The sequence below is a fragment of the Pantherophis guttatus genome, chromosome 2, assembly GCF_059756535.1.
Source record: "Pantherophis guttatus breed Tessera chromosome 2, ASM5975653v1, whole genome shotgun sequence".
Classification (NCBI taxonomy): domain Eukaryota; kingdom Metazoa; phylum Chordata; class Lepidosauria; order Squamata; family Colubridae; genus Pantherophis; species Pantherophis guttatus.
In genome coordinates, this window is record NC_142064.1 from 292,599,901 (window position 1) to 292,620,729 (window position 20,829).

General features: G+C 44.8%; 2 protein-coding genes across 3 annotated transcripts in view; one reads left to right on the forward strand and one right to left on the reverse strand.

Moving 5' to 3' along the window:
• The window catches only part of LOC148116190 (uncharacterized), a 35,369-nt gene that overhangs the window by 9,159 nt on the left and 5,381 nt on the right, over nucleotides 1-20,829 (reverse strand). The window lies entirely within an intron of this gene.
• The window catches only part of LOC148116191 (uncharacterized), a 38,299-nt gene continuing 18,038 nt past the window's right edge, over nucleotides 569-20,829 (forward strand). The window contains exons 1-6 of the mRNA XM_087884964.1: nucleotides 569-671; nucleotides 1,055-1,653; nucleotides 1,791-1,905; nucleotides 2,022-2,089; nucleotides 2,718-2,847; nucleotides 4,472-6,118. Coding sequence (XP_087741090.1) covers nucleotides 1,240-1,653; nucleotides 1,791-1,905; nucleotides 2,022-2,089; nucleotides 2,718-2,847; nucleotides 4,472-6,118 — 2,374 coding nt within the window. The 5' untranslated portion in view covers nucleotides 569-671; nucleotides 1,055-1,239. The remainder of the gene's footprint in view (nucleotides 672-1,054; nucleotides 1,654-1,790; nucleotides 1,906-2,021; nucleotides 2,090-2,717; nucleotides 2,848-4,471; nucleotides 6,119-20,829) is intronic.

The window sequence follows — 20,829 nt, forward strand, 5'->3', positions numbered from 1 at the left end:
TTTCTTAAGCAGCCTCCATTTTCTTCCCTTCCTGGAACTGGACCTGATTTTTCTTCCGACACTCTCAGGGGATAAAATAGAAACCCCCGACTGGAAGCGGCAACCGAAGAGGTTTAACGTGGAGGAAATAGGCAGCTGCTGTCCAAAGGAAGAGGGAGACACGGACACAAACTTTTACTTTTATTTCCATATAAACGTTTTTAAGATTCGCAGCAGAGAAGACAGGAAGATCCTGAGGTAAATCTCAAACGGCGCCCAGAAGGAAAGGCGGGAAAATGGGAAACGCCCCCTTTCCACCCGCAGCAACCAATCAGAGCGCAGATCCCCTCAGGCGGGAGATGCCTTTCTTCCTCCTACTCCCAAGCCCATCCTCCCCGCCCTCTCCCTTCCCCCTCCCATGCGCTCTTCTTTCCTGCGCTTTCTACCATCCTGGTACGTCGCGCCAAATCCACCAGGGGGCGCCCTCCGCCAAGGGAAGGGAATCCCAGGCGCTTCCCCATTGGGCCACTGGAGTGCAAACGTCACGGCTGGCTTTGTGCAGGAAGCTGGGAAGGAGGTGACATCAAAAACGCTTGCCTCTCTAGGATTTTGCACTCGCTCGCCTTAACCCCTGGTGCTCCATAGAAGGCGGAGATGCTGCGGGAGAGTCTGGCGGGGGGGACACACCCCGGGTGAGCGGAGGGGTCAATTCCCGGGTCCCATACTCCCCAGCCGCCTTCTCCCTGCAGGGGGAAGCGGGGATGCCGGGAAGGCGGTGGGGATCCAGGGAAGAGCCGAGTGGGGGGAGGGAGGCCCAGCAGGAGAGGAGAGAAGCCGGGCGAGGTGGAGGCAGGATTCGCACCAGGCTCCCCGAGGGCCCCATCCTGTCCCCGGAAGGGAGAGAAGCAGGGCGACCTCTCCAGCTGCCTCCTTCCCGGCCCTGCTCGGGGATGGGGGGGGGGAACCTAGGCCCTCCGCTGGGATGAGCCGCTTGGGGCTCCGGGCAATTTGGGTGAAGGTCGCTCAGTGGCTGAATTCCACTAATTCTTGGCGTTTCTTTTTCTTCCCATCTCAGATACAGAAACTGGAAGCCATTTGTGATCTTTGCAAGGCAAACTTTTCTCTTGGAAGAAAAAGAGCAGAATCCCTTGCAGGGATCAGTCCTGCAGCCCCAGAAATGGTCCCGTGAAGGAAAAGGCACCTGGAGACCCACCAGAGTCCTTGGAGCCATTTGGAGTTGCTCTGCAGGACAGAGAAAGGATGGAGACACAACCTTTTGGAAAGGAGGGAAGCGGAAAAGGCCCTTCAGCTGCTCAGCCTGGGAAGGGGGGGAAGCTCTGGAGAAGGACTGGGCAGGAGATCCTGGAGGAGGAAACCATCCTCCCTTCACAAGTTCCGCCCTGGACCTCCATCCAATACCGGGAGTCTGAGGGTCCCCGAGGACTTTGCAGCCGACTCCATGGCTTTTGCAGGCGATGGCTGAGACCGGAAAAGGTCACCAAAACCCAGATGCTGGACCTGGTGGTTCTGGAGCAGCTCCTGGCTCTCCTGCCCCCAGAGATGGAGGGCTGGGTGCGGGAGTGTGGAGCAGAGACCAGCTCCCAGGCGATGGCCCTGGCGGAAGGCCTCCTCCTGAGCCAGGTGGAGGAGCAGAAGGAGCAGGTCCAGTTGCAGGTGAGGGACTTTAGGGAGCTCAGAAGGGAATAGAGGAAGTGTTTGAATACTTCACCCTCCTTCCCAAACTAAGAATCCACTTTGTGTCGTGTGATGCACATTAATTCTGCTTCTCTTTTCCTTCCTCCTGTTTGAAGGGCTGCACTGTGGAGATCAGAAAGCCTGAGCGAAAGAAGAACCCATCAAATCCCCCTCAGGAGCTATTTTTCAGGAGGATCCCTTGGGAAGATCTAAGTCAGGACATCTCAGGAGGTAATGGAAGATCCTCCGATTTCCTATCTATCTTACCTTCACTCTCTCTTCTCATCTATGTAATATCTCCTCCTATTTTGTTAATTATGCATTTTGTAATAATGTATTCCTTACAGAGAAAAAAAGAATGAAGCTTTCTGGTTTTTATGACGGGGATCAAACACAAGTTGAACCTCCAAATCAAGTAAGAAAGGGAAAAGTTATTAGATTTCTATTTTCCCTTCTGGAAGTGAAGCGGATGTGCAGAGGGCTCCCTCCTTCTATTTCCCCCCCTTGTTTGGCCTGGATTATTTTTGTGTTCTTCCACAACATGGAGAGCAGAATAGCAGGTTCAAGTTCCTGTCAGCCAGCATAGCTTCCTCCGGTCTTATCAAGGCATTATAAAGTCCTACCAGCACATGTTATCTTGATTCTGTCCCTCTTAATGCAGCCTATGATTCTGTTGGGGTTTTTTTTGGCAACTGTAACATAGTCCTGACCCATGTTTAAGTGGTTGTCCACTAGGACTCCAAGATCCCTGTTGCCCTTACTACTGTTGAGCCAGGTATCGCCTATTCTATGCCAGTGCATCTGGTTTTTCTTTCCTAAATTTAGAACCTTACATTTCTCACAATTGATTTCATTTTGTTAGAAGGTGCCAATTTGTCAATCCTTCTATATCTCGAGCCTATCTTGTGGAGTGTTGCTATTCCTGTCAATTTGGTCTAGTCTGCAAATTTGATGAGTTCCCCTTCTATCCTCTTGTCTAAATCATTGATGAAGATGAACAGATCTTGTGAATCCTCCTGTTCTGTTCTTTCTTCTGTGTTCAGGAGAGTCTTGTGTCCTTCGAGGAGGTGGCTGTGTCGTTCTCTGAGGAGGAATGGTCTCAGCTGGATCCTGACCAGAAAGCCCTGCATTCGGAAGTCATGCTTGAAAACCATAGGAACGTGGCCTCTCTGGGTAAGAGTTCTCTAGTCCCCAATCAGAGAGTTCAAGAAGACAGATTATAATTGGGTTTTTTATTAGAAAACTACTAATCAGATACTGTCTCCTTTGAGGGAGAAGGAAAGGATCTGGGTGTCTCGTGCTCCAAGGAAGGAAAGAGTCAATGTCTCTTTGTGTAGATGCTTTCTGTGCCATTTCTTATCTCTATTTTTCCATTCCTATTTCAGTTTATTGCCCTCCCCCAAGTACTTAAGACTCAGTCCCAAAATTACAAGTGTTGCAGCACCACGGCTGTCATTCACATTTACGAATGACAGCAGAGGCACTGCAACATTCGTCCTACTTATTCCCCCACTCCACCCCCCCAGGACTTACCATATTTTTCAGAATATAAGGCACACTTCCTCCCCCCCCCCCAATAAAAGTGGGTGGAAATGTCTGTGCATTTTATAGAGCGAATACGGGCCTGTGTTTGGCCTCCCAAATCCTCTGTGCATTCCGTTTTGCCCTCCCTGGAGTCCAGAAGCACCCTGCAGGCTAAAAACGGCCCCGCTTTTGGCCTCTGGAGACCTCCTTGGGTCCCGTTTTTGCCCTCCCTGGCATCGGGGAGGCTGAAAATGGGATGCGCAGAGGGTTTGGGAGGCAGAGTGCTTCCAGACGCCAGAGAGGGCAAAATTGGGACGCATGGAGGATTTGGCTTGCAGAGCGCTTCTGGACACCGGAGAGAGCAAAAACTTTTTTTTCTTGTTTTCCTTCTCTAACCTTTGGTGTATCTTACTGTCCGAAAAATACGATACCTTGCAACAATGTGGCGACCTGTCAGTTCCTTTGCCTACTTTGGGGCATTTGTAGAAGAAGAGGCCTAAAGTAGTGAGAGATACGCAAGATCAGCAGTGGGAAATCTAACATTATTGAGCTCACGTGATCTCGCACTACAGTGCTTTAGGCCTCTGTTCAATGCTAATGAAGGCCTACATGAGGTCCAGAGCAAAATGCTTTGCAAAGAGAGGGAAGGCCTCTCTAGTTTTCAGAGACTTTTGCCCTGGATCTCATGCAGTCCTCAGCCAAACTTCAAAAGAAATACAGTCATTTATTAGGAGCACCATTTTGGCAATATTCGGATGCAGTTAGAACTAATCCCACATAGATTTACGTTCCCCTATGACCCTGTCTCTCCCCTCCTCCCTGGCCATGTCATAAATCACATTCTCCAGTTAACCACTTCGGCTGGCTGTGAAACTCAAAACACTCCTACTGATTAAAACTATTAAAACATTGAAATTTTGAACTTTGTGGTCCCTGAGGTCCAAAAGATTGGGGACCCCTGGACTAGAAGACCTCCAAGGTCCCTTCCAACTCTGTTATTCTATTTTATTCCTTAACTCAAAACTGACTGAGTGAGATTTGCATATATATACCATAGATAATTGTAAAGAAAGAGATGTTTTCTAGATATTTCCAAAACTTTCATGACTCATGAATATAGAAATCATCATATCTATATCACACCACTGTAGGCATGCAAACATACAACCTAATGGAATTTTGGAGAAATTCAGAAGGAAATTCACTTTACTTTCTACGCTTTGATCTTTTTCTCTAACCTTGTTATCATTTTCTTTTCCCTTTTGCTTTGAAGGTAATAATGGGCAGGAGAATCAAGATTCCTGTGAATTGCTCCAAGTGATCAATGCTAAAGATGGAAGGGAGAAGTTTGGAATTCGAATGGAATTCGGAAGCCATGAGAGAAACCAGTCAAAGAATTGGAATCAGGAAAGCTCATCTTCCACTGATACTCTGAAGCAAGACTTTCTTGCCCAAGAAGAGAAAATAAGGAAAAAATATACTGGAAAAAGTGTGAAGCTAATAAAAGCTAAAGTACAAATAAATGAACAGGACTTAGCCCAAAACAAAGGAAAAGATGCTATAAGAAGATACAGCGGACAAAATTACAATAGGACATTCATTCTTTCTCTAGGAAATAAGTGCCTTACATCTCAAAAAGTGATTGACACAAAAGAGAGACATTTATGTTTGGAATGTGGAAAATGTTTTAGAACAAGCAGGCAACTTACTATCCATAAAAGGATCCACACAGGGGAGAAACCATATAAATGCATGGAATGTGGAAAGACCTTTGCTCATAGATGTAATCTTATTTCCCATAAAAGAATCCACACAGGGGAGAAGCCATATAAATGCATGGAGTGTGGAAGGACCTTTGCTCATAGCAGTACACTTACTATCCATAAAAGGATCCACACAGGGGAGAAACCATATAAATGCATAGACTGTGGAAAGACCTTTGCTCGTAGCTGTAGACTTAATTTCCATGAAAGGATCCACTCAGGGGAGAAGCCATATAAATGCACGGAGTGTGGAAAGACCTTTGCTTTAAGAGTTACTCTTATTTCCCATAAGATGTTCCACAAAGGAGAGAAGCCGTATAAATGCACGGAGTGTGGAAAGACGTTTACTCAGAGCACTGGACTTAGAAGACACAAAAAGATCCACACAGGAGAAAAGCCATATAAATGCATGGAATGTGGAAAATGTTTTAGAACAAGCAGGCAACTTACTATCCATAAAAGGATCCACACAGGAGAGAAACCATTTAAATGCATGGAATGTGGAAAGACCTTTGCTCAAAGAGGTCATCTTATTTCCCATAAAATGATCCACACAGGGGAGAAACCGTATAAATGCATGGAGTGTGGAAAGACCTTTGCTCAAAGAGGTAATCTTATTTCCCATAAAATGATCCACTCACGGGAGAAGCCATATAAATGCATGGAGTGTGGAAAGACCTTTGCTGAAAAACGTAATCTTATTTTCCATAAGATGATCCACAAAGGGGAGAAGCCGTATAAATGCATGGAGTGTGGAAAGACGTTTACTCAGAGTATTGGACTTACAAGACACAAAAAGATCCACACAGGAGAGAAACCATATAAATGCATGGAGTGTGGAAAGACTTTTGCTTATAGTAGTGGCCTTAGAAGACACAAAAACATCCACACAGGAGAGAAACCATTTAAATGCATGGAATGTGGAAAGACCTTTGCTCAAAGAGGTAATCTTACTTCCCATAAGAAAATCCACACAGGAGAGAAGCCATTTAAATGCATGGAATGTGGAAAGACCTTTGCTCAAAGAGGTAATCTTACTTCCCATAAGAAAATCCACACAGGAGAGAAGCCATATAAATGCATGGAGTGTGGAAAGAGCTTTTCTCAGAATGGTCATCTTACTTCTCATAAAAGGATTCACGCTCGGGAGAAACTACATAGCAATAGCAATTCCACTTAGACTTATATACCAGTCCACAATGCTTTATCACACTCTCTGAGCAGTTCACAAAGTCAGCATATTGTCCCCAGCAATCCAGATCCTCATTTTACCCACCTCAGAAGGATGAAACCATGAGCTGGTCAGGATCGAACTCCTGGCTGTGGGCAATTAGCCTGTAGTACTGCATTCTAACCACTGACCTACCCTGTGTCTGTAGATTTTTGTGTGTATGCATATTGTGCCTTTCTGATCCAAATGAGACAAGGTTGAAGCCAACAAAATGAAACTTAATGTGGAGAAAAGTAAGATTTTACACCTGGGCAGGAAAAACAGATTACATGAAACCTAGCTCAAAAACAGTAATTGGGAGAGGGACCTTGGGAGTCCCAATCGATGATCACTTACACCAAAAAACTAATATAATCCTTGATTGTATAAACAGAGGCATAGAATCAAAATCACGTATTCTGTTCCTCTTATATTCTAACTTCTCTATTTCAATTTTTATGTATCTATAACAAATTCTTCTCATATTCATATTCATTCTTATTCCTCTATAAAAATCTCCTTTTTATTATTACTATCCATCTGTACATTGCTTTTTCATTTTTAATCAAATTGTTTTTATCTTCTTTTTTCCAGCCATGTGTATCTTATTCCTCATTTCCTTGTTTGTTAGCGTATATTTCATTTCAATTTCAATGTTCTCAATTAAATTCTCCATATATCAATTTAGTTATTTTTCTTACTTCTATTTCAAGGAAATCACATCAATTTTCTTCTTTTGTTCCTGCGCCATTTGACTTCTTTTGTTCCTGCGCCAATTAGTCCAATTATAGGAGTTCCATTATATTTTCCCTTTCTTTTCACCAAAGTCAGCTGCCTGTAGACAAAGAAAAAACAGCTCCACCGCCAAAATCCCACGGTTGTTATCTGTAATATTCATAATGTTCCCAAGCAAAGAGCAAGTTACAATGTTTCTTTTGAACCAGAAGGTGTCTCTCTACAATCCACAATTTCCATTAGTCATGCAAATTGCCATTTTATTTCAATTATATAACGTTCCTGCTTGATTCTCTCCTGTGTTTTAAAAATAATATTTTTTCCCCTTCTTTTCTTTAATTATTTATTTATTTATTATTTATTTATTATTTCTATTTCTATACCGCCCTTCTCCCGAAGGACTCAGGGCGGTGTACAGCCTATTTAAAAACACAGAAACAAAAACAACAAAATTTAAAATCATTAAATAATTAGGCTCCAATTAAAATCCCAGAAATTTAAAATACCCCAATTTAAAACGTTATGTCGATAGCCCAGCCTGGCGGAACAACAGTGTCTTCAGAGCGCAGCGAAACACCCGGAGGTCGGAGATCTTACGTATTTCCGGGGGCAGTTCATTCCACAGGGCTGGGGCTCCCACAGAGAAGGCCCTCCCCCTGGGTGTCGCCAGCCGACATAACTTGGCCGATGGCACCCTGAGGAGACCCTCTCTGTGGGAGCGGACTGGTCGGTGGGAGGCTATTGGTGGCAGAAGTCGGTCTCGAAGGTACCCGGGTCCTATGCCATGGAGCGCTTTAAAGGTGGTAACCAACACCTTGAATCGCACCCGGAAGACCACTGGGAGCCAGTGCAGCTCGCGCAGGAGGGGTGTCACGGCGCAACGAGTTGCACCCATAACCACCCGCGCGGCCGCATTCTGGACCAGTTGGAGCCTCTGAATGCTCTTCAAGGGGAGCCCCATGTAGAGAGCATTACAGTAGTCCAACTGGGAGGTGACAAGGGCATGAGTGACCGTGTGCAAGGCGTCCCGATCCAGAAAGGGCTGCAACTGGCGAATCAGGCGAACCTGATAAAAGGCCCCCCTGGCCACGGCCGTCATGTGCTCTTCTAAAGACAGCCGTGCGTCCAGGAGGACACCCAGATTGCGAGCCCTCTCTGTGGGGGGCAAAGATTCACCCCCAATAGTCAGCGATGGCACCTGCTGACTATATCGGGGCGCCGGAAGCCACAGCCACTCGGTCTTGGAGGGGTTGAGTCTGAGTCTGTTCCTCCCCATCCAGGCCCGCACGGCCTCCAGGCAGCGGGACATCACATCAAGGGCATCGTTGGGGTGGTCTGGAGTGGAGATGTACACCTGCGTATCGTCAGCGTACAGATGACACTTCACCCCAAAACCACGGATGATCTCACCCAGTGGCTTCACATAAATGTTGAACAGGAGAGGCGAGAGGACCGACCCTTGCAGCACTCCCCATGCGAGATGCCTCGAGGTCGACCTCTGTCCTCCTGCCAACACAAACTGCGAGCGGTCGGAGAGGAAGGAGGAGAACCACCGCAAAACGGTGCCCCCTATTCCTAACCCCCTCAACTGCTGCAGCATGATACCATGGTCGATGGTATCAAAAGCCGCTGAGAGGTCTAATAGGACTAGGACAGAGGAGCAACCCCTGTCCCGAGCCCTCCAGAGATCATCCACCAACGCGACCAATGCCGTTTCTGTGCTGTACCCCTGCCTGAAGCCCGACTGGTACGGGTCCAGATAGATAGCTTCATCCAGGTGCCGGGGAAGTTGTCGTGCCACCACGCTCTCAACAACCTTCACCACAAAACGAAGGTTGGAGACTGGACGATAGTTGGCTAATTCAGCCAGGTCCAGGGAAGGCCTCTTGAGGAGGGGCCTCACTACCACCTCTTTCAAGGCGGCAGGAAAGGCACCCTCACTCAAAGAAGCACTTATAATCCCCTGGAGCCAGCCTCGTGTAACCTCCCGGGAGGCCAGCACCAACCAGGAGGGACACGGGTCCAATAAACACGTGGCGGCACTAATCTTACCCAGGAATCTAATTCCTATTAGATTTAAGAATCTAATTCAAATTTAAAGCTTGATCAGTTTTGAACCAGGTCTCAATGTTTATTTTTCCAATTTGGTATATTCAAACATCAATTTTCAGTTGGATCTTTTTCTTTTCTTTTAAAAATTTCATCCTAAAATCTTCTATGCCCCATAGTTCCTCAGCCCCTGTTTTAAGGCTAGGGGTCTTACAAATAAAAAGCCATTACTCCAAACATTGTTTCTAGCCTGGGTTGGTTGTCACTCACCCGGCTTTAAAGAGCATCGTTCCTTTCCGCTTTTCTTCTGCACATCACTTAGCCCGGTTTGTCCCAGCTTCGTAGCAGCCGCCATGGCTGCCGCCCCCCACTGCTGACTTACAGAGAGTTCCCTCCGACCTCTGAGGAACTTGCCTGTTCCTCTTGGTCGTCCAATGTGCCTCTCTTTCTACCCCATCTCTGCAGGACAGTTCTGGTCCGGAGTCCCATCAGTGGCGGTTCAGCAGTCGGGGTTTTCGCTGGGCTCCTCAGAGCCCGCTGTTTCCCCGGCTGTATCACCGCGATGCCAAACTGGACATTTATTTATTATATCAATTTATTTTCCAAAACACCAGAGGGCAGGACAAGAAACAATGCCTGTAAAATAATCAAGGAGAGAAGCAATCTTGAATTAATGAGAATCTTCCTTACAGTAAAGACAATTAACCAGTGGAACAGCTTTGCTTCAGACATTGTGGTTGCTTCATCTCTGGACTTTTTAAAGAAGAGACACTTGTCTGAAATAGATCCTATAGGAATACCAATAGATCCTGAAATGGTATAGGATCTCCTTGAGCCGAAAGTGCGGATAGGGGCACCAGCCGCCAAAGACTTGTACTGGGCTTAGGACTTCAGGCACCAGGACTCTGTCATTTTGTGGATGGACAGAAGGAGAAAGTTGTGTCTCGGGGGGGTCTTTAAAAAGAAAAAAAAATCTTTCAATTCACTAGTGGATCCAGAAGTGAATTAAAATCTCTCTCCATCAACTCCCATCTCATCAAATTGGAACCCCAAAATGTTATCAGTACATTTTTGTCTAAAATTATGTTAATTTTGGGTTGGGCCACAAAAATGATTCATGTCATCTGATAGTCTGTTTACCTACTAAAAGTAATCTATATGAGTTTTCCAATAAAAATGCCAAATTAAAACTTTTCAATTTCCACTTATTTAAAATTGCTCCATCCATTTTCCCTCAACAGTGAGAAACGTTGTTAGCAAAGTACTCGGAGCTGGAATGGACGTTTTAAGGACCCTCTTGGGGAAGGCTCACTCACACACACACACACCCATTAATCCATTTAAGAATTGTGCCAGTTAGAGCATTTGGTGAAGGAGGAGATCGAGAGGGATCCCGTCCAAGGCTCTGCGGTAATCCTGGGATCTGCCTGATCTCGTCAGCCTCCAATTGCCCCCACTTTCCCTTCTACACTCCCTGCCACCCCTATCCCGGGCAAGTTGTATCTAGGACTGGAACCCCTCCCCACCTTCCCTGGAAATCGCCGGTTCCTTCAGCAGGAAGTAGGCCAGACAGTTGCAGGCGTAGCTTGATCTGGGCGGGTGTCTCCCTCTGATTCCCCCAAATGTTCCCCCTCAGCAAGGATCTTGACATACAGTCAGGTCCAGAAATATTGGGACATCGACACAATTCTAGCATCTTTGGCTCTATACACCACCACAATGGAGTTGGAATGAAACAAACACAATGTGCGTTAACTGCAGACCGTCAGCTTTAATTTGAGGGTATGTACATCCAACTCAGGTGAACGGTGTAGGACTTACAGCAGTTTGCATATGTGCCTCCCACTTGTTAAGGGACCAAAAGTAATGGGACAGAATAATAATCATAAATCAAACTTTCCCTTCTTAATACTTGGTTGCAAATCCTTTGCAGTCAATCACAGCCTGAAGTCTGGAACACATAGACATCACCAGACGCTGGGTTTCATCCCTGGTGATGCTCTGCCAGGCCTCTACTGCAACTGTCTTCAGTTCCTGCTTGTTCTTGGGGCATTTTCCCTTCAGTTTTGTCTTCAGCAAGTGAAATGCATGCTCAATGGGATTCAGGTCAGGTGATTGACTTGGCCATTGCATAACATTCCACTTCTGTCCGTTCAAAAACTCTTTGGTTGCTTTTGCAGTATGCTTTGGGTCATTGTCCATCTGCACTGTGAAGCGCTGTCCAATGAGTTCTGCAGCATTTAGCTGAATGTGAGCAGATAATATTGCCCGAAACATTTCAGAATTTGTCCTGCTGCTTTTGTCAGCAGTCACATCATCAATAAATACAAGAGAACCAGTTCCATTGGCAGCCATACATGCCCACGCCATGACACTACCACCACCATGCTTTACTGATGAGGTGGTATGCTTAGGATCATGAGCAGTTCCTTTCCTTCTCCATACTCTTCTCTTCCCATCACTCTGGTACAAGTTGATCTTGATCTCATCTGTTCATAGGATCTTGTTCCAGAACTGTGAAGGCTTTGTTAGATGTTGTTTGGCAAACTCTAATCTGGCCTTCCTGTTTTTGAAGCTCACCAATGGTTTACATCTTGTGGTGAACCCTGTGTATTCACTCTGGTGAAGTCTTCTCTTGATTGTTGAATTTGACACACATACACCTACCTCCTGGAGAGTGTTCTTGATCTGGCCGACTGTTGTGAAGGGTGTTTTCTTCACCAGGGAAAGAATTCTTCGGTCATCCACCACACTTGTTTTCCATGGTCTCCCAGGTCTTTTGGTGTTGCTGAGCTCACCGGTGCATTCCTTCTTTTTGAGAATGTTTCAAACAGTTGTTTTGGCCATGCCTAATGTTCTTGCTATCTCTCTGATGGGTTTGTTTTGTTTCTTCAGCCTAATAATGTCTTGCTTCACTGATAGTGACAGCTCTTTGGATCTCATCTTGAGAATTGACAGCAACAGATTCCAAATGCAAATAGCACACTTGAAATGAACTCTGGGCCTTTTATCTGCACATTGTAATTGGGGTAATGAGGGAATATCACACACCTGGCCATGGAACAGCTGAGAAGCCAATTGTCCCATTACTTTTGGTCCCTTAACAAGTGGGAGGCACATATACAAACTGCTGTAAGTCCTACACTGTTCACCTGAGTTGGATGTACATACCCTCAAAGCTGACAGTCTGCAGTTAACGCACATTGTGTTTGTTTCATTCCAACTCCATTGTGGTGGTGTATAGAGCCAAAGATGTTAGAATTGTGTCGATGTCCCAATATTTCTGGACCTGACTGTAGCCCTGTCAAAGCCTTGGTACATCCTGGAATCAGAGAGTGGCCAGGGCTCTGGACAGGGTCAGTTCCATGTGGCATCTGAAGTAACCAACTTGGACTTCTCTTCTGGGTCCTGTTGTGTCTCTTCCGTCCCTCCTTTTCCTCCTTTGAGGGGGGGCACAAAAACGCCCCAGCAGGATCCAAAGTTCCCGGCCGACAAGAGGTCTGCTGGACCAGTTGAACTTCTGCCTGCCTTATAAGGTTGAAAATTAAATTACAGTGTAAACATTTGAAAATTGTACCATAGCGACAATTAAACATGAAAATGGAGGAAAATATTCCTTCTCCCCTCCTGTCCAGAATCTGGGATCCTTTTGATCTCCTCTCATAAATCCACCCAAATAGGATTTCTAAATGATTTATTTGTCAAGTGTTTGAAACTCTCTGTCTCTGTCTCTGTCTCCCCCCTCCCCTCACACACACACAGATCCTGGGTGGCGTTCAGATAAAATATCAAACCACAAAAACAGTCTATACAATTTAAGATTTAAAAAGCGATGATTACAGTTGAGTGATAAAAACTTAATGAAAGCATGGGGGCTTTCAGGGCACTGACCATCCCCATGGCTGCCTCCTCCTCTGTGCCCCGCAAGCAAGGCCCCCGAGCCCCATTTGGACCCCTTTCCCGAAGGCCAGGAGGGGCGGCTCCTTCTACCTCTGGTGCCTTTGGGATTTCAGGATAAAGAACAAACTTCCAAAGGTCTGGAAAGGGGCATCCATGAAGGCTCTTTGCCTGCTGTGCCCTTTCTATCCAGCCTTTAGTTCTTCTTGTTTATTCAGAGTCATCTGTAGCTTTCAATCCAACGAACAAATAAAAGAAGGCAGATGGAATTTATAATCACAATTCAGTGCTTAAACCAATATGTAAAACCCCCCATCACGCGGAATCCTGGTCTGGCGTTTCCTCTGCCTTGAGCAGAAGCTGATTCAGAGGCTGAGAAATTTAGTTCAGCCAATTTTGGGGGTCTGGGAGAAAAGCCCCCCTTGAAGCCCCCTTTTTGGTCACAGACTCAGCTTCACCTACAGCCAAATCCCTTCCGTCTTCGTACCTGGGGAGGTTCTTGATTTTGGGGGGAAGAGTCCAAAAACACCCACAAACATTAATAGTGAATTTTGAGTCATAAGAAACACACTTCAGCCCAGAAGCCAGGAATTGTTTAATTCTCTTTTCTGATTCCTTGCAAATTGCCTAGATTTGTGTCTGTAATTTTATTTCTTTGTCTAATATTAAACATTCATTTCTATCAACTGACAGGGTTTCAGAGGCCAAGCACTGTTCAAATCTAGGATTTCAGCTGCACCTTTTGCAATTTGGCCTTTTCAGGGAAGTTTTACCCCTTTGATGGAAACTGAAAAATCTTTCAAGCATCCTCACTTAAGAATTGCTTAAGTCAGAGGTTCCCATTGGGAGCCCAGGAGGTTCTCCAGAAATAATGTGTTGCCACAGAATGAGATAAGATGTTTCTTCCATAAGAGTAAAAAACAGCCACATCCTAAGACAGAAAGTCTTGCAATTCACAGCTAGAAATGCACAACTTTGGGTTACTTGTGCAACTTTGGCAAATAAATTCAATAAATTATTTTTATTTTATTTTATTTTATTTTTGGATTTATATACCGCCCTACTCCCGGAGGACTCAGGGCGGTGAACAGCCAAAAGATAAAACACACATAATACAAAATTTTAAAAACCATATAAAAACACATTAAATAATTTGGCCCATACAGATTAAAACACCCCTATTGTTTTAAAACAAATTTAAAATTAACAATTAAGAGGAAGTTAGGCCAGGCCAGCCTGTTTGACCACCAAAGCGCAGGCAGTACTACAGCAGCAACAAGTAGAACAAACACCCGAGAATTTGTGTGCTGCCATTTTTGCGTTATAACTGCCAATTCCTTAGTCATAATTTGTTTCTGTTTGATTGTTAATAATTGTACTTTGGCAACAGCAGCTGTCATCTCACCTAAACAACACATGAAACAAAACTTATGGGTGCAGCTTGCAAGCATCACAAAAATGGATGCCTTTTGTTTGTCTGAAGTTTATGATATGGAAAAATTGCTTTCTACATGTTTAATCCCTGTATGTACCCCTGCTGTAGTAATTCAAAACTTTACTAATTTGAGTGAGTATTTGTTCAAAGGGAACTTTGATTGGAAGAATATAGCTCGTTGGGGGAAAGCTGTAGATTATTCACCCTTTAATGCAATTGATTTTGTTTCAGTTCCTGAAAATGTAACTTTGTTGCTTTAACATTTTAGATGAGTCAAGAAACATTCAGCATCAACTTAAAATTTTGTATAATCTGTCCTATCATTTGTGTTAATTTAATTGGAGGATGCTGTTTTGTTCAGTGTATTTCTTCTTTTTGTAACATATGTATTACTGCATTTCGCCCCAAACCGCCTCTCGCGCTGCCTCAGGGTCAGGTTTATGCCTTGAATAAGCAACTGCAGGGATATTCCTCTCCTGATAATAACCCCTTTTCTGGCCCCTCGTGACAAACAAAACAAAAAAGAGTGGAATGTAGAGGTAGGTCAAAGGTCACGGTGCCAGGCTTCGAGCAGCACACTGCCTTAGCTCATGGACTTCCCGCCTGGACTACTGCAATGCTCTCTACATGGGGCTCCCCTTGAGGAGCACCCGGAGGCTCCAGCTGGTCCAGAATGCGGCCGCGCGGGTGGTTACGAGAGCGACGTGGCGCTCCCATGTGACTCCCCTCCTGCGCGAGCTGCACTGGCTCCCGGTGGTCTTCCGGGTGTGCTTCAAGGTTTTGGTTACCACCTTTAGGACCGGGGTACGTATGAGACCGCCTTCTGCCACCAGTAGCCTCTCACTGACCAGTATGCTCCCATAGAGGGTCTTTTCAGGGTGCCGTCGGGCAAACAATGTCGACTGGCGGCCCCCAGGGGGAGAGCCTTCTCTGTGGGGGCACCTGCCATCTCGAATGAGCTCCCCCCCAGAGATACGGAGGATCCCAGATTTGCGCACTTTCCGCCATGCCCTCGAAACATTCTTATTCCAGCAGGCTGGCCTGGCCTAACCGCCCTTTTATTTGCTTTTAAATTTGTTTTATAAATTGGGGTGTTTTAAATTTGTTTTGGGCCAAAGTATTTAATGTATTTTTAAATGGTTTTTTAACGTTTGTACTATGTATTTTTTACCTTTTGGCTGTTCGTTGCCCTGAGTCCTTCGGGAGTAGGACGGTATATAAATTAAATAAATAAATAAGTAAATGCGCTGTAGATCTTTCCTGCTTCTATGATCTAATTCTTGGCTTTGATCTGCATTATCTCACCTTCAGAGGATGGCATCTTGAGAGGGGGGTGAATATTTTCTAACCAATTAGGATGCTGTTACTGTCCAGTCTTTTATCTGCTTCTGTAAAAGTGTAAAAAAATAAAGCTCTCTACAAAAACAGGAGAGACATCTTGGAACAGAGCAAAAGCCTGGATCTCTGATTTACAACACATTCTTTGTTGTTCTTTTTTGTTATTCAAAATTTCCCCAAATCCCTCCCCCCAGGGACCCAGATTGAATGTCCAATCCCCGCCCAACATAGTGTCCTGCGGGGCAAATCTTCAGATCTTTTCATCCATCTGGAGATCCAGGACGGTTGGCCTTGACTGGCTGTAAACAATTCCACTCAACAGCTCAGTAATTCGTGAGAGTGAACCTCCTTTATTCACATAGGCCATCTTCACACCAGCTCTCTTCCCAAACCCCAATGCCATGCCCCCCCTCCCTGTTACTATGGCAGCCAATAGCAGGCAAGCATCAAAGGGAAAACCCATGCTGGAGATCCAGTTGACACTCCTAATCCTTCTTTTCTGTAGACTAGCCACACCCAGATCCTGCAACCGTTCTTCATACGTTTTAGTCTTCAGGCCTTTAATCAACTTAGCTGCTCTTCTTTGCACTTTCTCCAAAGTCTAAACATCTTTTTTGTAATGTGATGTGTTAGACTTAGCAGCAATCCAACCAGCACACAAGTAAATAATTCAGCAGGATTCATTTATACAAGAAACTTCTTTATATGCAATAACATACAGTATGATGCATGTATACAATTCTCATGCAGCAGAAGTCAGAACCAGAACTCAGAATCCAGAAGTCATAATCATAGAAGCAATATCATACAGAGGCAATATTGCAAGGACAAAGTAACTCTTATATACAAAGTCAAGCTAAGCCACGCCCAGGCTCTGAGCTATCTGGGTCACCAAACAGTCCCCATTGACTGACGTGTTACCATGTCTATTCCAATTAATGAACTCTTATACACTGACATGATGACCAAAACTGCATGCAGTATTCAAGGTGTAGTCTTACTAAGGCTTTATAAAACGGTACATGATTCTGATTCTATGCCTCTGTTTATATAATCATGGATTATATTAGCTTTTTTGGCTGCTGCTGCACACACGTGACTCATGTTTAAGTGATCATCCATTCGGACTCCCAAGGTCCACCTCACAATTACTGTTTTTGAGCCAGGTTTCAAGTAATCTGTTTTTCCTGCCCAGGTGTAAAATCTTACTTTTCTCCACATTAAGTTTCATTTTGTTGGATTCAACCTTGTCTCATTTGGATCAGAAAGACACAAAATGCTTTCACATAAAAATCGACAGAGACATGGCGGATCAGTGGTTAAAATGCAGTACTACAGGCTAATTGCCCACAGCCAGGAGTTCGATCTTGACTGATCATGGTTGATTCAGCCTTTCATCTTTCTGAGGTTGTTAAAATGAGGACCCAGATTGCTGGGGACAATATACCAACCTTGTAACCTGCTCAGAGAGTGTGGTAAAGCATTGTGGAGTGGTATATAAGTCTAAGTGGAATTGCTATTGCTATATAGTTTCTCCCGAGCGTGGATCCTTTCATGAGAAGTAAGATGACCATTCTGAGCAAAACTCTTTCCACATTCCATGCATTTATATGGTTTCTCTCGTGTGGATCATCTTATGGGAAACAAGATTACCTCTTCGAGCAAAGGTCTTTCCACACTCCATGCAGTTATACGGCTTCTCTCCTGAGTGGATCTTTTTGTGGCTTCTAAGACCACTGCTCTGAGTAAACGTCTTTCCACAATCCATGCACATATACGGCTTCTCCCCTGTGTGGATCATCTTATGGGAAACAAGATAAGTACTTTGAGTAAAGGTCTTTCCACACTCCATGCATTTAAATGGCTTTTCTCCTGTGTGGATCATCTTATGGGAAATAAGATAAGCTCTTTGAGCAAAGGTCTTTCCACATTCCATGCACTTATATGGTTTCTCCCCTGTGTGGATCCTTTTATGGGAAATAAGATTACTGTTATGAACAAAGGTCTTTCCACACTCCATGCATATATATGGTTTTGCTCCCGAGTGGATCCTTTTATGGGAAATAAGATTACTATTATGAACAAAGGTCTTTCCACACTCCATGCATTTAAATGGCTTCTCTCCCGAGTGGATCCTTTTATGGGAAATAAGATTACTGTTATGAGCAAAAGTCTTTCCACACTCCATGCATTTATATGGTTTCTCCCCTGTATGGATCCTTTTATGGATCGTAAGTGTATTGCTCTGAGCAAAGGTCTTTCCACACTCCATGCATTTGTAGAGCATCTCCCCAGTGTGAACCCTTTCATGGGAAGTAAGTTCCCTGCTTGTTCTAAAGCATTTTCCACATTCCAAACATTTATTAGGCTTCTCTTTTGTGTCAATCGCTTTTTGAGATGTAAGGAAGTTATTTCCCAGAGAAAGAATGAATGTCCCATTGTAATTTTGTCCATTGTGTCTTCTTATAGCATCTTCTCCTTTGTTTTGGGTTAAATCCTGTTCATTTACTTCTACTTTAGCTTTTATTTGGTTCACACTTTTTCCAATATATTTTTTCCTTATTTTCTCTTGTTGGGCAAGAAAGTCTTGCTTTGGAGCATCAGTGGAAGATGAGCTTTCCTGATTCCAATTCTTTGAGTGGTTTCTCTCATGGCTTCCTAGTTCCATTCGAATTCCAAACTTCTCAGTTCCATCTTTAGCATTGATCACTTGGAACAGTTCACAGGAATCTTGATTCTCCTGCCCATTATTACCTTCGAAGCAAAAGGGAAAAGAAAATGATAACAAGGTTAGAGAAACAGATCAAAGTGTAGAAAGTCAACTGAATTTCCTTCTGAATTTCTCCAAAATTCCATTAGGTTGTAAGTTTGCATGCCTACAGGGGTGCGATATGGACAGTATGATTTCTATATTCATTTATTTTATTTGTTTCAATTTATATGCTGCCCCTCTCCGAGGACTCATGAGTCCAGAAAGCTTTGGAAATATCTAGAAAACATCTCTTTCTTTATAATTATCTATATATAAGCAAATCTCACTCAGGAATCAGTTTTGAGTTAAGGAATAATCAGGGGAAACATCCAAGGAGGAATTAGGAGAAAACTTAAGAATTATTGGGGTGGGTTAATTTCAGCAGAGACCTTTGGGAAATGAAACAATTTTGAAACAAACTTTCTTCCACAGTGTACCTTCCAGCAGTTGTTCCACGGTGTCTGTTTGGCGGGCGGGACCCCTGCTCGGCCCATTCCTTGATCCCAACGATGAGACTTTGGAGCGAAATCCCTTGCTGAAGCCTCCCATTGGCTTGTAAATGCCCTTCGTGCTGAGACTGGAAAGGTTGGGAGGCTTCAAGAATGGCTATTTCGCTTCCCCAAAGTCTCATTGGCTTGGAAGGGCTCTTTGGCCGGATCTGGTACAGGCTTTAGTTTGCAGAGAACGGAAGGCCTAAACTACTTTAATGCGAGATCATATGAGACCAGTAGTGCAAGATCTCAGGCTACTAATCTTGCGTGATCTCACACTGCAGTACTTTAGGCCTGCGTTCGTTTAAGAACTGAGGACTGCACGAGATCCAGGACAAAATTCACTGAAAACGAAGAGGCCTTCCCTCTCTTTGCAAAGCATTTTCCCCTGGATCTCATGCCGGCCTTGGTTAGCAGAGAAAAGACGCCTAAAGCACTGTAGTGCGAGATCACGTGAGATCTTTTGTGCAAGATTTCCCACTACTGATCTTGCGTATCTCTCACTACTTTAGGCCTCTTTTTTCTGCAAATTCACCAAAGTAGGTAAAGAAACTGATGCCTCACCACATCCTCTCAAGGTAAATCCCGGCAGGATGGGGTGGGGGAACAGGTAGGGCGAATGTTGTTGCAGCGCCTCTGCTGTCTTTCATAAGTGTGAATGATGGCTGTGGTGCTGCAACATTCGTAATTTCAGGACTGAGTCTTAAGTACTTGGGAGTGGGCTGGTCGTAACTTAGAACGGTCGCTAAGTGAACTGTCGTAACTCGCGGATTATCTGTACCTTAGGATGCTCTGAGTGATATTGCATGAGGCCTTTGTTCTTGAACTGGATTGGGAGAATGCTCTTCCATGGGCTGAGTGTGAAAGTTCTGTTCTCACACAATTTTGGAGGTTTCAGAGGACAAATGACAACATACTCCTCTCACATGACCTCCAGAGGACACATAAAAGCACACCTCGTTCTTCTCAGCCCCCACAGGTAAGTTCAAATAGAAATGGAAAAATAGAGATGAGAAATGGCACAGAAAGCATCTAAGCAAAGAGACATTGACTCTTTCCTTCCTTGGAGTACAAGAAGATCCTTTCCTTCTCCTTCCCAGGAGACGATATCTGATTAGTGGTTTTTTATTAAAAAAGCTAACTAGAATCTGCATTTTTGAACTCTCTGATTGGGGACTAGAGAACTCTTACCCAGAGAGGCCACGTTCCTATGGTTTTCAAGCATGACTTCCGAATGCAGCGCTTTCTGGTCAGGATCCAGCTGAGACCATTCCCCCTCAGAGAAAGACACAGCCACCTCCTCGAAGGACTCAAGACTCTCCTGAACACGGAAAAAATAGAACAGAACAGGAGGATTCACAAGATTTGTTCATCTTCATCAATGATTTAGAGAAGAGGATAGAAGGAGAACTCATCGAATTTGCAGACTAAACCAAATTGACAGGAATAAAAACATTCCAGAACTGCGGTCACCAACCGCAGTGGTCGGGGAGAAAATTTTGGTAGTCCGCAGAGAAATTGTTGCATTTCTCTCGGGGAGCCCAGCCAAGGTTTCCTGCGCCGCTTGCCCTTCAGGACTTTGACTCCCATAGACAGAATGGGGTCCTTCAGGCAGTTAGCTTGGCCGCCTGTTAGCAGAGAGAAGCAGCTGGAGTCAACCCTGGCTTTGCTGTCCATTGCAGATGCTAGATCAGCCCCCTGCAAACTCTCGTCTCTCAAGAAGCACTCGCTGAAGAGGCACGGCAAATTTCGGTCCGGGCTCCTCAAGAGACGAGAGTTTGAACGGGGCTGATCTAACATCTGCAATGGACAGCAAAGCCAGGATTGACTCTGGCTCCTTCCCTCTGCTGTAGTGCTTCCTGGACATGGTTTACCGCTCTGAGCCCCAAGGGCCCCCTCATCAGTCTCCCGCAGCAGCTCTCCTCCAGCTGGCAGGTCGAGCCCAGCGCCAGCTCTCGTAT